The sequence below is a fragment of the Chelonoidis abingdonii genome, chromosome 2 (genome assembly GCF_003597395.2).
Source record: "Chelonoidis abingdonii isolate Lonesome George chromosome 2, CheloAbing_2.0, whole genome shotgun sequence".
Classification (NCBI taxonomy): Eukaryota; Metazoa; Chordata; order Testudines; family Testudinidae; genus Chelonoidis; species Chelonoidis abingdonii.
In genome coordinates this window covers 209,997,879-210,012,120 of record NC_133770.1, presented here as the reverse complement: position 1 = coordinate 210,012,120, position 14,242 = coordinate 209,997,879, and the positions used below count along the sequence as shown (strand labels likewise).

Genomic DNA, 14,242 nt, shown 5'->3' with positions numbered 1-14,242 from the left:
CAAGTAAAATTGCTGCTAGACTTCACATGGCTCTGAATAATCTCAAATTAATGAAGCAGGCAACATGCTTTTCTGAAATTGCACATGAACTGGCCTGATGCATTGATTTTCATAAATTGTATTCTAAAAGAATGCTAATTAGAATAACAGAGCAAGAACACAAAGATCACTAAAGAAAAATATCTTTCTCTTGCTGCATGGGGACACTGATTTGATATAATTCCTGCACATCAAGAAGAGATTAGTCTTCATGGAATTTTAAAGATTGTATAACCAGCTCCTAAGTTTAAAAAAGAAAGAAAAAATATCTGCCCTTGGATATGAATGCAGCTCCGATTGAAATCAGTGGTTTCCCACATACTTCCAACACCAGAATTTGGGCTTACATAGTGAAAATGTTTGTAGAAGTATTAATGCAGAAGAAAAATTAGACATGGTTTATAATATGATAACTTTACATTGGTCAGTTTCTGTATATGGGATAAGGGGTTAAAAATTAGAGCAGGTCTAAACTTTTTAGACCAACACTTTATTCGCTGAAAAATGCAGGTTTGGTCAAACCCAAATTCTTTGCAAATTCTTTGACATGAATTCACCTAATAGTTTCAAGACTTACATGCCATTGACAAAATGGCTGGAGGAGAAGTAGGTGGTGGTGGTGGTGGTAGTGCCCTTTTTATAACTTTTAGCTTTGTGGTCAGGGCACTACCTGGAATGTGAGAGACCCAGGATCAATCATCCTAAAGAAGAGATTTGAACCTGGGTTTCCTTCATCCCAGATGAGTGCTTTGACCACTGGGCTAAAGTTACAAGGAGTGTATCACTATCTGCTCCTCCCCCCTCCCATTTGTGAATCTAGATCTTTAAAAATAATTGGAAAAGTTTGTTTGGGGTCAAACAAAACATGTTCCATTTGACTCTAAATAGATTTTTTTTCAATTCACCGAAATTGTTCACAATTTTGGGATTCAGTTAGCCAAACTGAAATTTTTATTTCTATTTTTTTTCACAAGTGCCAGAGAACTGAAAAAATCAGTTTATTCCCCCAGCTCTATTAAAAATCTCTCTTTTCTGGCATAGAACAGACGTGCACAAGTCAATTATACAGCATAGTACCAATTAAAGAAGGACTCAGTTGGCCCAGAGAGAGTGTGTATGGTAGCTTTAATTGGCTGATAAAAAGTTAGAATGCACTCTTTCAGGCCTCAAATAGTCCTCTTTCTGCTCTGACAGGTAACTAAAAATGTTTCTTTTTGTGTTGCAAAGTTGTCCATATCAAGTTACTGTTACGTGTGAGATGGAAACTGAGTTTGACTGTCAGATCCATAACTGGGAATTAGCCAAGACCTAAATGTCTGGCAAAGACCCAAAATGAGAGAGACAAAAAGTGATTAGTGCAGGGAAGTAAATGCTCTGAGATTAATTTCTTTGGTGTAAATAACAGTCTGTGACCTTAGCTTCATGATTGAAATAATTGCTGTTAATAAAATTGAAGGAGACATCAAATTGGTATGGAACATAAGTAATTTTGAGACTGAGGGCTTGTCTACACTACCTGCTGGATCGGTGGGCAGCGATTGATCCAGAGGGGTAGATTTATTGAGTCTCTAATATAGACGCGATAAATTGACTGCTGAGAGCTCTCCCATCGACTTTGGAACTTCACCAGAACAAGAAGCATAAGCGCAGTCGACGGGAGAGAAGACACTGCAGTAAGTAGATCTAAGTATGTCGACTTCAGCTATGCTATTCACGTAGCTGAAGTTGCATATCTTAGATCAACCCCGCACGGTAGTGTAGACAAGTCCTGAGTGAGTAATGTCACTAAAAATGAGAGATATTTGAGAGGTCTGGTCAGATCCCAGGGTGAGTTTGCAAGACTGATATTTAGAATAAAGATTAAATACAATAAACAGGGATTCCACTACTTGATTTGTTTAGAGTCACTTTTCAAAGTAGTCAGAGTAGCAGTCTGTATCTGCAAAAAGAACAGGAGTACTTGTGGCACCTTAGAGACTAACAAATTTATTTCAGCATAAGCTTTTGTGGGCTACAAGTACTCCTGTTCTTTTTCAAAGTAAGAATGTTAGTAAAGTACAGCTGTAACGTGTGTAGAAGTCTGTCTCATATCTGAAGAAAGGGACCTTTTCAACCGGGAACATTATGTATTACATATAATAAATGAGATCACATTATCTGATTTTTTTTTTTTTTTTAAAAAGGCACAGTATGGCTAATCTCTCCGCAAGGATGCTAAAAGTGACGTTTCGTCACAGTGGATTGGATACACTACCTGATACTATAAATAGCTTATAAACAGGGTCTGATTCTGTAACCTTGTAGTAGTTCCAGTTACTTCAATGATACTGCTTATAAAAGGGCAGCAGGGTCAGGCCTGAAGGGAATATAAGACATGTAACATTAAGATCCTATTTTTCTATTTTATTAGGAAGCCATATAAGAAATCCTCACGCATATTTAAGGCATTGCTACATATGTGCACATCCTGCTTTGCTTATAACTGTATGTATAAGTGTAAGTCACAAAGATGTCTGTCCTACAGATTTTTTACACCATTAACACACACTTTCCACTAAATATGTCCCTTTGTCCTACTGATCAGCTCAGGGATGCCAATGTTTTACCTGTACAGAATATATCGATACAGGAGCTTCAGGCTCAACTTGAGCAGGAGACGAGACTTCACCAAGAGGAGAAAGAAAAGTTTACAGAGAGGATCATTCAGGTAAATGGAAAACCCTCCACTGGTACAGACGTTTGGCCAGAGCCTGCACAATGAAACATTGTTTGTCAAAAACAAGGAAATCGTGTCTACATGTTACTGCTATTCACTCCCAAAAGCATAAACTTTATTTATTTATTTTCACTCATCTGAGGAAATGACGAATCTAGAAGCTGGTTGAATGTAAATTGACCTATTTCTGTATCTTTGTGTCCCTGTGTATCTTCTTGCTAGAGAATCAGCCAAAAAATCCCGCATGAGCTGCTATATTCGTGATCACATAAGAAGAAGTGGCTGCTTCTTCTGTACCCTTTCAGCTCTCCGTGAGACAGTTGTACAGCACTTGCTTGAACTCCAGAAGCACAGTTGGATGTTGTAGGCCTGATTCTGATCTCACTTAGTGTAAATCAGATGCTCCCTGAATTCAGTGGAGTTACACCAGTATACAGGAGATGAAAATCAGGACCTCTTTATTTCTCAGTGCTTTGCTTCCCTGTCTTTTATTGCTCATGTTCAGTGTACATAACATGAAATTGGCCTATTTGTCCCACCTTTTTGAAGACTTGGATTAATAGATCCTGGCTGTTTTTAACCAAATCTCCATTTCAGTTCAAAGGAACAAGGCTCTGTTAACCCAAGTTATATTCATTTACACATTCAAAAATGAGGCTTACAATAGTATATTGTTATTGGCAACATTAAGTGGCAATGGACTAAAGTCTGCCCTCTATATGCAACTCCATGTGCATGATTGGGAGGTATGGGACACTTTTGGCCTATAATATCTGTTTTTGTTTTAAACTACTTTTAAGCTCAATTATAAACCAGGACATTGGTGAGTAGATATTCTTGATTCAATCAGGAATTGATTTACCAGGATTTACTGTTGCTTAGAGTATTTATTAATGCCAGTTTTACTCCAAAATCCCTCTAACAGAAGGGATGTCGTATGTGCATTTTGGATAACTGATTTTGTTAGCTTAGTGCTGTGTCTTTGCATTACGACAGGTCCAAAACTTTTTAAAAGGTTCATTATTTAGTAAAGTGCTTGTCATGGAATGGCAGGTCGCAAATAGGATTCTGAATGTTTTAGGGGTAATTAGATGCATATTTTATTTCATTTCATTTCATTTTATTGGTAATAGGAAATATTGGTCTGGTTTTCTGTCCACTTTCCTGAAGATGAACCTTCCAAGTGTTCTCTGTAGCTGTGAGGTGTTTGTTGCAGGATATATTCTGTATGGTTTAAGGCATTGTGGTGGCCAGTTTACTGTGGCTTTCATTTGTACTGGATAGGTAAATAATAAGAGAGGCAGTTATTTAATAGACTCATGATACGACGGGAAACAAAACAATATGAAATAGCATCTATAAACAATGGCTCTTCATTCCTTTTCTAAATGCCTTTCCCTCATTAGTAAGCATCCACATTCAGTTTAAAACAGAAATATATTGGCATTCATGTAGGAGTATGCAACTGCTGAAGGGTAATTTATGTAACTCTTATTGGTGCCAGGTCAATCCATTGCCTGCTTTTCACTTATGCAATAAGAAGTTGCATTAAAGAATGACTTTCCTGGCCAAAGTTTGGTGTCAAATAAATTACAATAGGATTTATATTGCAAACTCTGAGACTGTGAGCTATTCTTGGTGCTTACGGGGTTGGAACTCAGACTATGGAACTCAGTGTGCATCTGTGCTTCAGCCTTGTGCAGAAATTGTAGGAGTTCACCAAGAGACAGCTCAAAAAGCCCTTTAGGTATGAATCCTCAGTGCTAATGTAAAAAGGCCAAGACTTGTGTTTGATACCAACTATAAAAAACAAAGGAACTCTGTTTCTTGAGAGTGGGATGAAGACATATTCTTAACAAAAGGAGTGACTGTGCAGGGAGGGGAGAAAAATTAAAATTCTTGCGTTTTAAAGGAGTAGGTGGAAATTCAGTCATTAAATGAATTTTGTATGAAGCAGTTATAAGGTCAGGGCCATGCAGGGAACATATTGAAAAGATGCAATGAAGAGAGGAAGGAAAGTATGTAGGACATAAACGTGTTTTATGTAGCAGCATTGTTGCTATGCATCTTTAAAGTGAATTAACTGTACATTGCCTCAGCAGGTTATTTGCATATGGTTAATTAATTGAGGGCTGCAAGCTGTGATCTTCTGATTCCTCAAAAGTCAGGACTCTTGCCAAATTAAGTAGCTAATATTGATTAAAATTAGAGATTTCAGTTTGTCTCATCCATCAGCAGCACCCTATTGATACTGTGTGTGTTGTTCCATTAAAGCTGGAGGAGGAGCATCTGCAGGCCTTGCGGAGGAAAGATTTGGAGGTGCAGAGCTTGACTTTGCAGAATAAACTGGAGGAGAAGACGTGGGGTCAGGAGAAAAGTTTGATGCAACAAGAACTCAGGCATTTCAAGCAGAATACCTTCCTCCTGTATGTGAAACTGAAGTGGCTGCTGAAACACTGGCAGCAAGGCAAGCAAATAGAAGAGGAAGGGGAGGACATACTGGAGGTAACAGGCCCATCTTATTCAGTGGAGTAAAACTGCAAGGATGAGTGGAGTTGCTAGTTCTGACATGAGCAAAATGAATATTCAGATATCCCTGTTTTGCATGCATACCTCAACTCAACCAACTATGGAGCCACACTAGCCCTCCATAATTGTGAGTTTAAAAGGGATTGAAATGGAATTTAAAGTTAAAGTTACTGGCCTTTTTAAAATAATTTTGTAAAGAGGGATAACCCATATGACATCTCTGAATTACTGCTCTCTCTTCTTTAAAACAAAACCCCCAGCTAGCACCAATATATGGAGCAATAAGTGTATGGAGGAATAAGTGGGCTAATGGATTAAAATCTGTTTGGATGGTTTGAGTGATGTTGCTTTTTTCACGTTTATGTGCAGTGTGCTCCTCAAAAAGCCCTCTGGAATACAGATGAAGAGGTGCTCTATTGTCATACTGGCAGTAGAGTAACACACTTCTTGTGGGAATTTAGCAGTGATTCATCCATGTTGATTCCTTGTCCCCACACAAACATATCTCAGCACTCACATCACCATTCTGATGTTCCTCCATAGAGCGCCTAATAATTTAGGCCAAGATTTTCAGAAGTAACTAGTGATTTTGGGTGGCCAATTTGAGACACCTTAAAAGGCGTTTGATTTTCAGACAGTAAGCACCACTCTGAAAGAAGGCACCCAAAATCACCTACACAGGTTGGAAAATCTTGGCCTTATTACATAAAATGACTGGGAGAGAGGCATTTTCTGAATCTGCTGCTCTAGCCAAAATTCCTGGGGAGGGAAGAATTATCCTTCAAATTCATGTAATTCCAAAACCACCTTCTAAGTAATTGTTTCATATATTGCTAATATTTATGTACCTCCTGTCCATGGTGCCTTTTCTTTCAGCATTTCCTGGTCTACAGTTGCTGCAGGTGTTTGTGCTACCAAATTAGGCAGAATGAATAATCTTTAAGACAAGAGTGACCATTTATAAATGCTGAAATACTATTCTGCTTTTGCATAAACTAAATCCACACCTAATAGCAAAACATCTTTTCTATGGCTTCAGTGATTTCAGTGTGCCGGGTTGCTTTCATGTTATTCTGTGTAATAACATTCTCACTGGCGTACAGAATGTGATTTAATAAATTGCAACACACAAGGAGATCCCTTTTTTCCAATCTTCAGTAGATTTTCTTTTTTGTCACTGTACAGTTAAGACAGGAACAGTGTCTGTCGAGTTCATTGTCTTGCCATTTTAGATTGAACACCTCGATGCCCTACCAGAATTTGGCATTCAGTCTGAACAAAAGGGAGATGACCCAGAACGAGATGAAGAGAATGACCTTGTGTTTGCACTGATGGATTATTCCCAACATTCCACATCAGAGAGCACTGACCATGGACCACAGCTGCAGACTGCAGAACTATTGCAGCATCAAAAGCAGGTACCACACCAGAAGGGAGTTACACATCATACCTTGGGAATTAATGCTCTAGATTTTTTTAGTGACATCCATTTTGTTTTGCTGCTGTTCTGTTTTATCTTAGTACCTAGAATTGTACACAACTTCAGTCCTAGCCACACAGCAACTTTAATGGGTTTCATCCATTATATCTATGTTTAATAGGGAGTCATGTGATTACTACTGTCCTCTTAACAGATGCTAGGAGTGAAAAATTCCATTTCCTCTTGTGGCTGATTGCCCAGGAAAATATATCAATATCTGATGGCTTGCAGAATTTACGTGCTCATCTTTCCTGAGCATTTTACCATCTAGTCATTAGAAAGGAGAGGTGCTTTTTATTTCATTTAAATATTTTAAGAATCTGGCACATGTATTTAATGTCTTCCTTAAAAATGAAGGAAAAGTAATGCCAAAGTTCTGTTACATCATTGGACATAATTTTTAAATGGCTAAAGGCAAATCCTATCCAGTCCTCCCAGCGATCTCCTGTGCCATGCCTACCTTGGGGTTGGACAAGGCAAATGTGAAGAATTTAATTTACAATAAATGGAATCAACTCAGCAGTTAGGATTTAAATTGGCAATATATTTTTAAATGGCTCAAAGGCTAAGTATAGAATATTACTAAACAGAGTAAAAACTTAATACAAAAGAATATACTATTAGCAGTTAAGAAGTGTTCCAGTAGAAGAGTAAAACAAAATGCAGTAAGTTATTATTCCTTTTAACTTCCATCTTCTGTACACAAATGTTGCTCTAATTTAACTCTGACCCTTGTGTTATGTGCATTATGATTAGGACTTCGATTTAGTCACGGAGGTCTCAGAAGTCACAGAATCAGTGGCCTCTGTAACTTCAGCCTGTGGTGGTCAGGAGCTGCAGGGTACCCCACCACCCACTGGAGCAGAAAGCTGTGGGGTATCCCGGTCACCTCTGGTGGCCCCTGGAGCTCCCAGCAGCTGTGGGCGATGGGGGTACCCCCAGCTTTCTGCTGCTTCTGGCAGCGGGGGAACCCCCCAGCTCCCTGCTGCTGGGAGAAGCGCAGCAGGGGAATCCCAAGCTTCCAGCTGCCTAGGGCAATGGGGGACCCCCCAGCTCCCAGTGGGCAGTAGTGGGGAACCCCCAGTTCCCTACCACCAGAGCAGCTCAGGAACCCCGAGCTCCCAGTTGCCAGAGGAGGCAGCGAACCCCCAAGCTCCAGGCTGCTCTGGGCTGCCAGGGATGGCAGGCTGCTGCAGAGGAACCTAAGCTCCTGGCCCCCACAGTTGACAGGGCACCCCCTGAGCTCCCAGCCCCTGCGGGCAGGGGGGACACCCAGAGCTGCAGGCGGCTGGGATACCCCGCAGCCTCCAGCTGCTCCAGGCAGCTCCTAGTCCTTGCAGCAGCCCCATTTGAGGTAGTATGAGGATCCGCAGATCCTCATTTTGTCAGGGATATTTTTAGTAAAAGTTAGGGACAGTTCCCATCTCGGAAAAGTCCTCAATCTAGCCCCTTCTTCCAAGGACAAACTATAGTCTGGCTTAGCCATCTCATCACTGGGAGGTGGGGTGGAAGAGGAGGATGCCCCACCCCACCCCACCCCACCCCACCCGCTACTCTGGTCCCCGACCCAGGGTCCCTTTAGCGCGGGGTTGGGCAAACTTTTCGGCCCAAGGACCACATCTTGGTATGGAAATTGTATGGCGGACCGTGAATGCTCACAAAATTGGAGGTTGGGATATATGAGGGGGTGAGGGCTCTGGCTGGGGGTGCAGATTTTGGGGTGGGGCCAGAAATGAGGAGTTCAGGGTGCAGGAGGGGGATCTAGGCTGGGACAGGGGGTTGGGGTGTGGGGGGGGTTGGGGGGCTCTGGCTGGGGGTGCGGGCTCTGGGGTGGGGCTGGGGGTCTAGGAGGGTGCTCTGGGCTGGGACCGAGGGGTTCGGAGGGCAGGAGAGGAATCAGGGCTGGGGCAGGAGGTTGGGGCACAGGAGGGGGTCAGGAGTGTAGGCTCCGGGCAACGCTTACCTCGAGCAGCTCCTGGAAGCAGTGGCATGTCCACTCTCCGGCTCCTACATGGAGGCATGGCCAGGTGGTTCTGCGTGCTGCCCCATCCACAGGTGCTACCCCTGCAGTTCCCACTGGCTGCAGTTGCCAGCCAATGAGAGCTGCAGGGGCGGTGCTTGGGGCAGGAGCAGTGTACGCAGGGCCAGCTCCAGGCATCAGCGCAGCAAGCAGGTGTGTGGGGCAGCCAATGGAAAGGGGTGGCACATCCGGCTCTTCGGCAGCAATTCAGCGGCGAGTCCCTCAGTCCCTCTTGGAGGGAAGGACCTGTCACCAAAGTGCCACTGAAGTATGAAGCAGTGGCAGTAGAGCTGCCACAGAAGTGCCACCGATTGCTGCTGCTTTTTTTTTTCCACTTGGGGCAGCAAAAACGCTGGATCGGTCCCTGAGTGTATGGAGCCCCCTGCCTGCCCAATGTGTAGGAGCCATATGGGGTCATGCCAGACCCGTTGTCCAGTAGATGTTTTCATGTAAAATTTGCTACCGAGATTTTATTCATTTGGTTAGTCTGGCACTCACATGTCTGACTTGGCAAGGGTTTAGTATTAATAATCTTGTTGGAGGTCAAAAGTTGCCCTTTCTGGGAATGTAGTTCACCAGTCCCTTATGTATCACCATGGTCTCCTCCCGAGAATGATGCTGTGGCAGGGCACTGCATTCATCTTTTAGACTAAATTAGTCAACGAATGAGTAAAATAAATATAAACCAGTACCATCTCAATAAGCCTCAGCCATATATTAGCTTTTCAAGTACAGCCTAAACAGCAATCTCACCAGTCAAGAATATATGAATAAAATATGTCCTTTCTGAAAGAATCATTGCTCTGAGATTAATATCAATTAAATTGGCAACAGCGGTAAGTAGTATGCATATAATTCATTTTTGTAAGTGTTACATGCTCTTCTAATTCAGCATTTCCAGCAATCTCACTTAAGGAAATGACTCATAGTAACAAATCATGTCTCAGTACCCCTGCTGATAGAAGCAGATATTTCTAATGAACACTGCATGGGGCTCCAGTAGATTTGTGAGAGTGAAAAAGTTTTCTACCTTCTAACCAGGAAATACGTATTGTGTGACTACTGCAAGAATAGTAAGTTTGCTAAATATTACTTATTTCAAGAGCTATACTGCATTTCATTGTATATTATACTGTATGGTATATACCACACTCCTCAATTTCCAAGAACTCTGTATTTGACAGAGATACATTGAGAGTTAAAATGGTCTACTGCTGTTGGGCTTCCAGCTAATTATTAGTGGCAAGAAAGGGGCATATCACTCTCTAAAATGACAAAAAGAAACTTTGTTGCAGGTTAATGCTGATCCTGTAGCCAATTTAGGGCTCTGTAAGAGCCATATTCTGTTCTCAGATACACTATTATATGTTTGGCTGAAAATGTCAATTTTGCTGCAAAAGTAGGGCACGAGACTGCATGCCCGCTATACTTAGAACTCCCACTGAATTCCATGAGCTTGCAGGATCTGGCCCTGACTCGATACACATTACAGAATTTCCAGTATAAACCTCAGTTTATAAATTATTCCAGATTTTAAAAATACTTCATTAATACATATTTATTAGTGATAACAAAATTGGAGCAAAGAAAGTGTCACCCCACTTTCCCTAATGGAATCCCAGTACCAAAAGAGAATTCCATGGAAGCTCTGAGAGATGTCTGGGCACAATATTTGAAATAGACCTTGGCCAGTCATAGCTGCTAAAAGCCACTGAGGAGCACATAGCTCATTAGTGGTTGATTTTGTCAACATCTCCCTCAAAGAAGTTAGCCTGCAAACCTCCCTGAACATGCAATTCTTCTTTGAGTGATTGCTCATGTGTATTCCACAATAGGTGTGTGTGTTTGCTGCATGCACCGGTTCCAGAAGCTTTTCCCCTAGCAGTACCAGTAGGGGAGCACTCTTAGTTACCCCTGGAGTGGCACCTCCATGGCATGGTATAAGGGGAACTGCGCACTCCCTGCCCCCTTGCCCCCAGTTTCTTCTTGCTGCCAGTGAAGGTGCTTTGGAACTGCTCTGCTCCAGCTTTGCTGTAGCTCGTCCCCAGAACTGCTTGTTCGTTTAGTGTGTGGTATCTGTAGTTAGTTAGTTGATTAGTTTTAGTTTAGTTTAGCTAGAGCACCTGGGCTGGGGTATGCCCCAGCCCCAGGTTTTAAGTTGTGCAACACTTATAGGTGACCTATGCCAGTGAGTGATCAGCATACAGACTGTTTATGCTGTTTGGGGGAAATCCATTTCAGCGATCGCTGCGAGATTTGCAAGTCGTTTAAGCCTTGGACCAAGAAAGAAAGGGACATTAGCCTCCGGGCTATTCTGATGGAGACGGCACTGATCCCAGCTCCAGCGTGCCGCTCCGAGTCGGCCTCGAGTGACCCCGCAGTGTCGGTGCGCAGTGACCCTTCGGCGCGATCAACTATTGGCACCGCTCCTCATCCACGGGGAATGCCAAGAAGGCTAGGAAGAGACCTTCGCTGCAGCACCAGAGTAAACCTGGGGCGGAGATTAGACCCATGTTGGGCAGTCCTCAATCCCCCATCAGCCTCTAGGCCTCCAACTCAAGTGGAGCGGAGTAGCCCAGCCCATTCGGATCAGGCCTCCCCAGATATCTGGATGCTCTCCACAATGGAGGCCCTGCAGGTGGCCTGGGATGTCATGTCCATGCCGGTACCAGCAGCACTCCCGATGTTGGCCCCACGCTGCAGAGGCAAACCGTTGCTGGGATCTCTGCAGTCGTCCCCGACTCGGTAATGGTCTCAGTCGAGGGATCGTTCCTGACACTGTTTGCTGCCCAGCGACCGTTCCATGCAAAGTCCACGTGGGTTGCTGTCAACTCCCACCAGGTTGTCTAGTTGGGTTCCGTCTGACCAAGACTCCCGGCACCACTCCACCTCGAGGAGCGAACACCGAGGGGACCGAGGCGGATGACGGCAAAGGTCCTTGTCTTGAAGGGGCTATCTCAGCCAGTTGCAACATGAATGCCGACTCCATTCCTGTTCATCGTCCCACTCCAGGGCCACACTATGGCATGCTCCTGCAGCCCCGGGCATCGATCGTTGACATCTCAACGTCATGGGTCCACCTACCTGAGCCGATTGCAGAGCAGCTGTTACCAATGGTACCGGTCCTCCACGTCGGGATCGCAGTCCTGTGATCGGCACTGGGCAGAGTGGCCTTTTGCCTGTCCATGAAGGGATGGCAGAAATTTCAAATGCCCTGTGGCAAACCCCAGCCTCATTGGCTCTAAGAAAGTGGAACACAAGTATTTTGTGCCCACCAAGGGGCATGAATACTTGTACACCCGCCCTGCTCCCAACTCCCTGGTGGTCGAGTCGGTCAACCACAGGGAACGGCAGGGCCAACCAGCTCCTACCCCAAAAAATAAAGATTCAAGGAGGCTGAATTCATGTGGAAGGAAAATTTATTCATCCTCAAGCGTCCAGTTATGGGCGCTCCTGGGCTGGTATGAGTTCAGTCTCTGGGGCTCCCTGCACAAGTTCGAGGACTCCCTCCAGGAGCGCTGCAGGAAGGAGTTCAAGGCGCTGGTGGAGGAGGGTACAGCGGCTGCCAGGGCAACATGGCAGGCAGCTTCAGATGTAGGGGACACAGCCGTGCAGTCCATGGCCTCCACGGTGTCCATGAGAAGGGCGTCATGGCTCCTGCTGTCTGGGCTGTCCAGCGAGGTCCAGACCTCCCTGCAGGACGTCTCATTTGATGGCAAAGCTCTGTTTGCGGAACAAACAGATACAAAGCTGCATGGCCTGAAAGACTCCCGCACGACGCACCAGACTCTGGGTCTCTATGTTCTGTCTCCAGCTAAACCTAAGCTCAAGCCGCAGCAGACTCCCGCTCAGGCCACCCACTCAAAATACGAGACCGCTTATAAAAAGTCGCAGGACTATAAGAAGCGCCCTCAAAGACAGTCTCGACCTGCCCCTCAGCCTGGGTCCTCCAAGGGCAAGCAGGCGGGGAAAAGGCAGTTTTGATGGGATGCCTGGGGCGCCTTGCCAGTTCTCAGGGATCCAGCCTCAGTAAAGCTTCCCTTCTCCAATCGTTGTGTGCTTTCCTCCCAGAGTGGTCGCAGCGGACCTTGGACCGATGGGTCCTCAACACCATCTCCTGGGGCTACACCCTCCAATTTACTTCCACTCCACCCAACCACCCTCTGCCCCCATCCTTCCTGGGGGACCCCTCTCATGAGGGTCTACTTGCGCAGGAAGTGGGGTGGCTTCTGGAGTGGGATGGAGTGGTGGAAGCAGTACCAGGGGAGTTCAAATGCAAGTGGTACTACTCCCGTTATTTCCTTATCCCGAAGGCCAAAGGGGAGCTCAGGCCCATCTTGGACCTGCGAGGTCTGAACCAGTACATGCTGAAACTCAAGTTCTGCATGGTCTCCCTGGCCTCCATCATCCCCTCCCTGGATCCCGGGAACTGGTATGCCACCCTCAGTCTGCAGGATGTGTACTTCCACATTCATATATTCGAGGGGCACAGACACTTCCTCTGTTTCATGGTGAAGCAGGAACACTACCAATTTACAGTCCTCCCATTTGGCCTGTCCACTGCCCTCAGGGTATTCACGAAATGTATGTTGGTGGTATTGGCCTACCTCAGGCACCAGGAAGTCCAGATCTTCCCCTATCTGGACGACTGGTTGGTCAAGGGCAGCTCTAGGTCGCAGGTGTGGGATCATGTGGCGCTCCTTCTATCCGCATGCACCACTTTGGGCCTGTGCATAAACAACACCAAGTCCACGTTAGTCCCGGTACAACACATAGTGTTTATCGGGGCAGTCCTGGACAGCTTGTTGGCCAGAGCCTCCCTCCCACTGGACAGGTTCGAGACCCTGAAGGGGCTCATCGACATGGTCACAAGGTTTCTGGTGACAACAGCCAGAGCGTGCCTCCAGCTCTTGGGTCACATGTCGGCATGCACATATGTGGTCCGTCACGCCAGACTCAGGATGAGGCCACTCCAGGGGTCTCTGGGGCGCTCCCCTACGGGTACTGCTACGGGAAGAACTTCTGGCACTGGTGCATGTGGTGAGCACACACACCTATTGTGGAATAGACACAAGCAACACATCTCAAAGAACACCAGTTACAGAAAAGGTAACTGTCTTTTATCCAGTCAAGCCTCAAGAAACCAACACTTGACCCTAAAGATCCTGTTTTAGAGCTGACAGTGACGTGGCTGTAGGATACCTGTTCCACAGAGTCTGCCCTGGGAACAGACACCCCCCAATTCTGGGACCCTAGAGGGAAGTACTTCCTCTCCAAAGACAATCTCACTATTCTGTACCATAAAATCGCAGAAATGTTGGGCTAGAAGGGAACTTGAGAAGTTATCATGTCTAGCCCCCTGTTCTGTGGCAGGACTAGGTAACCTGAACCATCCCTGAGTGGTGTTGGTTCAGCCTGTTTTTAAAAACCTCTAGTGATGGGGATTCCACAGCCTTCC

General features: G+C 45.1%; 1 protein-coding gene across 5 annotated transcripts in view; it reads left to right on the top strand.

Moving 5' to 3' along the window:
- The window catches only part of MTCL1 (microtubule crosslinking factor 1), a 189,639-nt gene that overhangs the window by 127,443 nt on the left and 47,954 nt on the right, over positions 1-14,242 (top strand). For 3 of the 5 annotated variants that reach the window (XM_032777094.2, XM_032777095.2, XM_032777092.2), the window contains 3 exons: positions 2,624-2,746; positions 5,030-5,260; positions 6,517-6,702. In XM_032777094.2, coding sequence (XP_032632985.1) covers positions 2,624-2,746; positions 5,030-5,260; positions 6,517-6,702 — 540 coding nt within the window. The remainder of the gene's footprint in view (positions 1-2,623; positions 2,747-5,029; positions 5,261-6,516; positions 6,703-14,242) is intronic. The other 2 variants (XM_032777091.2, XM_032777096.1) reach the window with 1 other exon arrangement.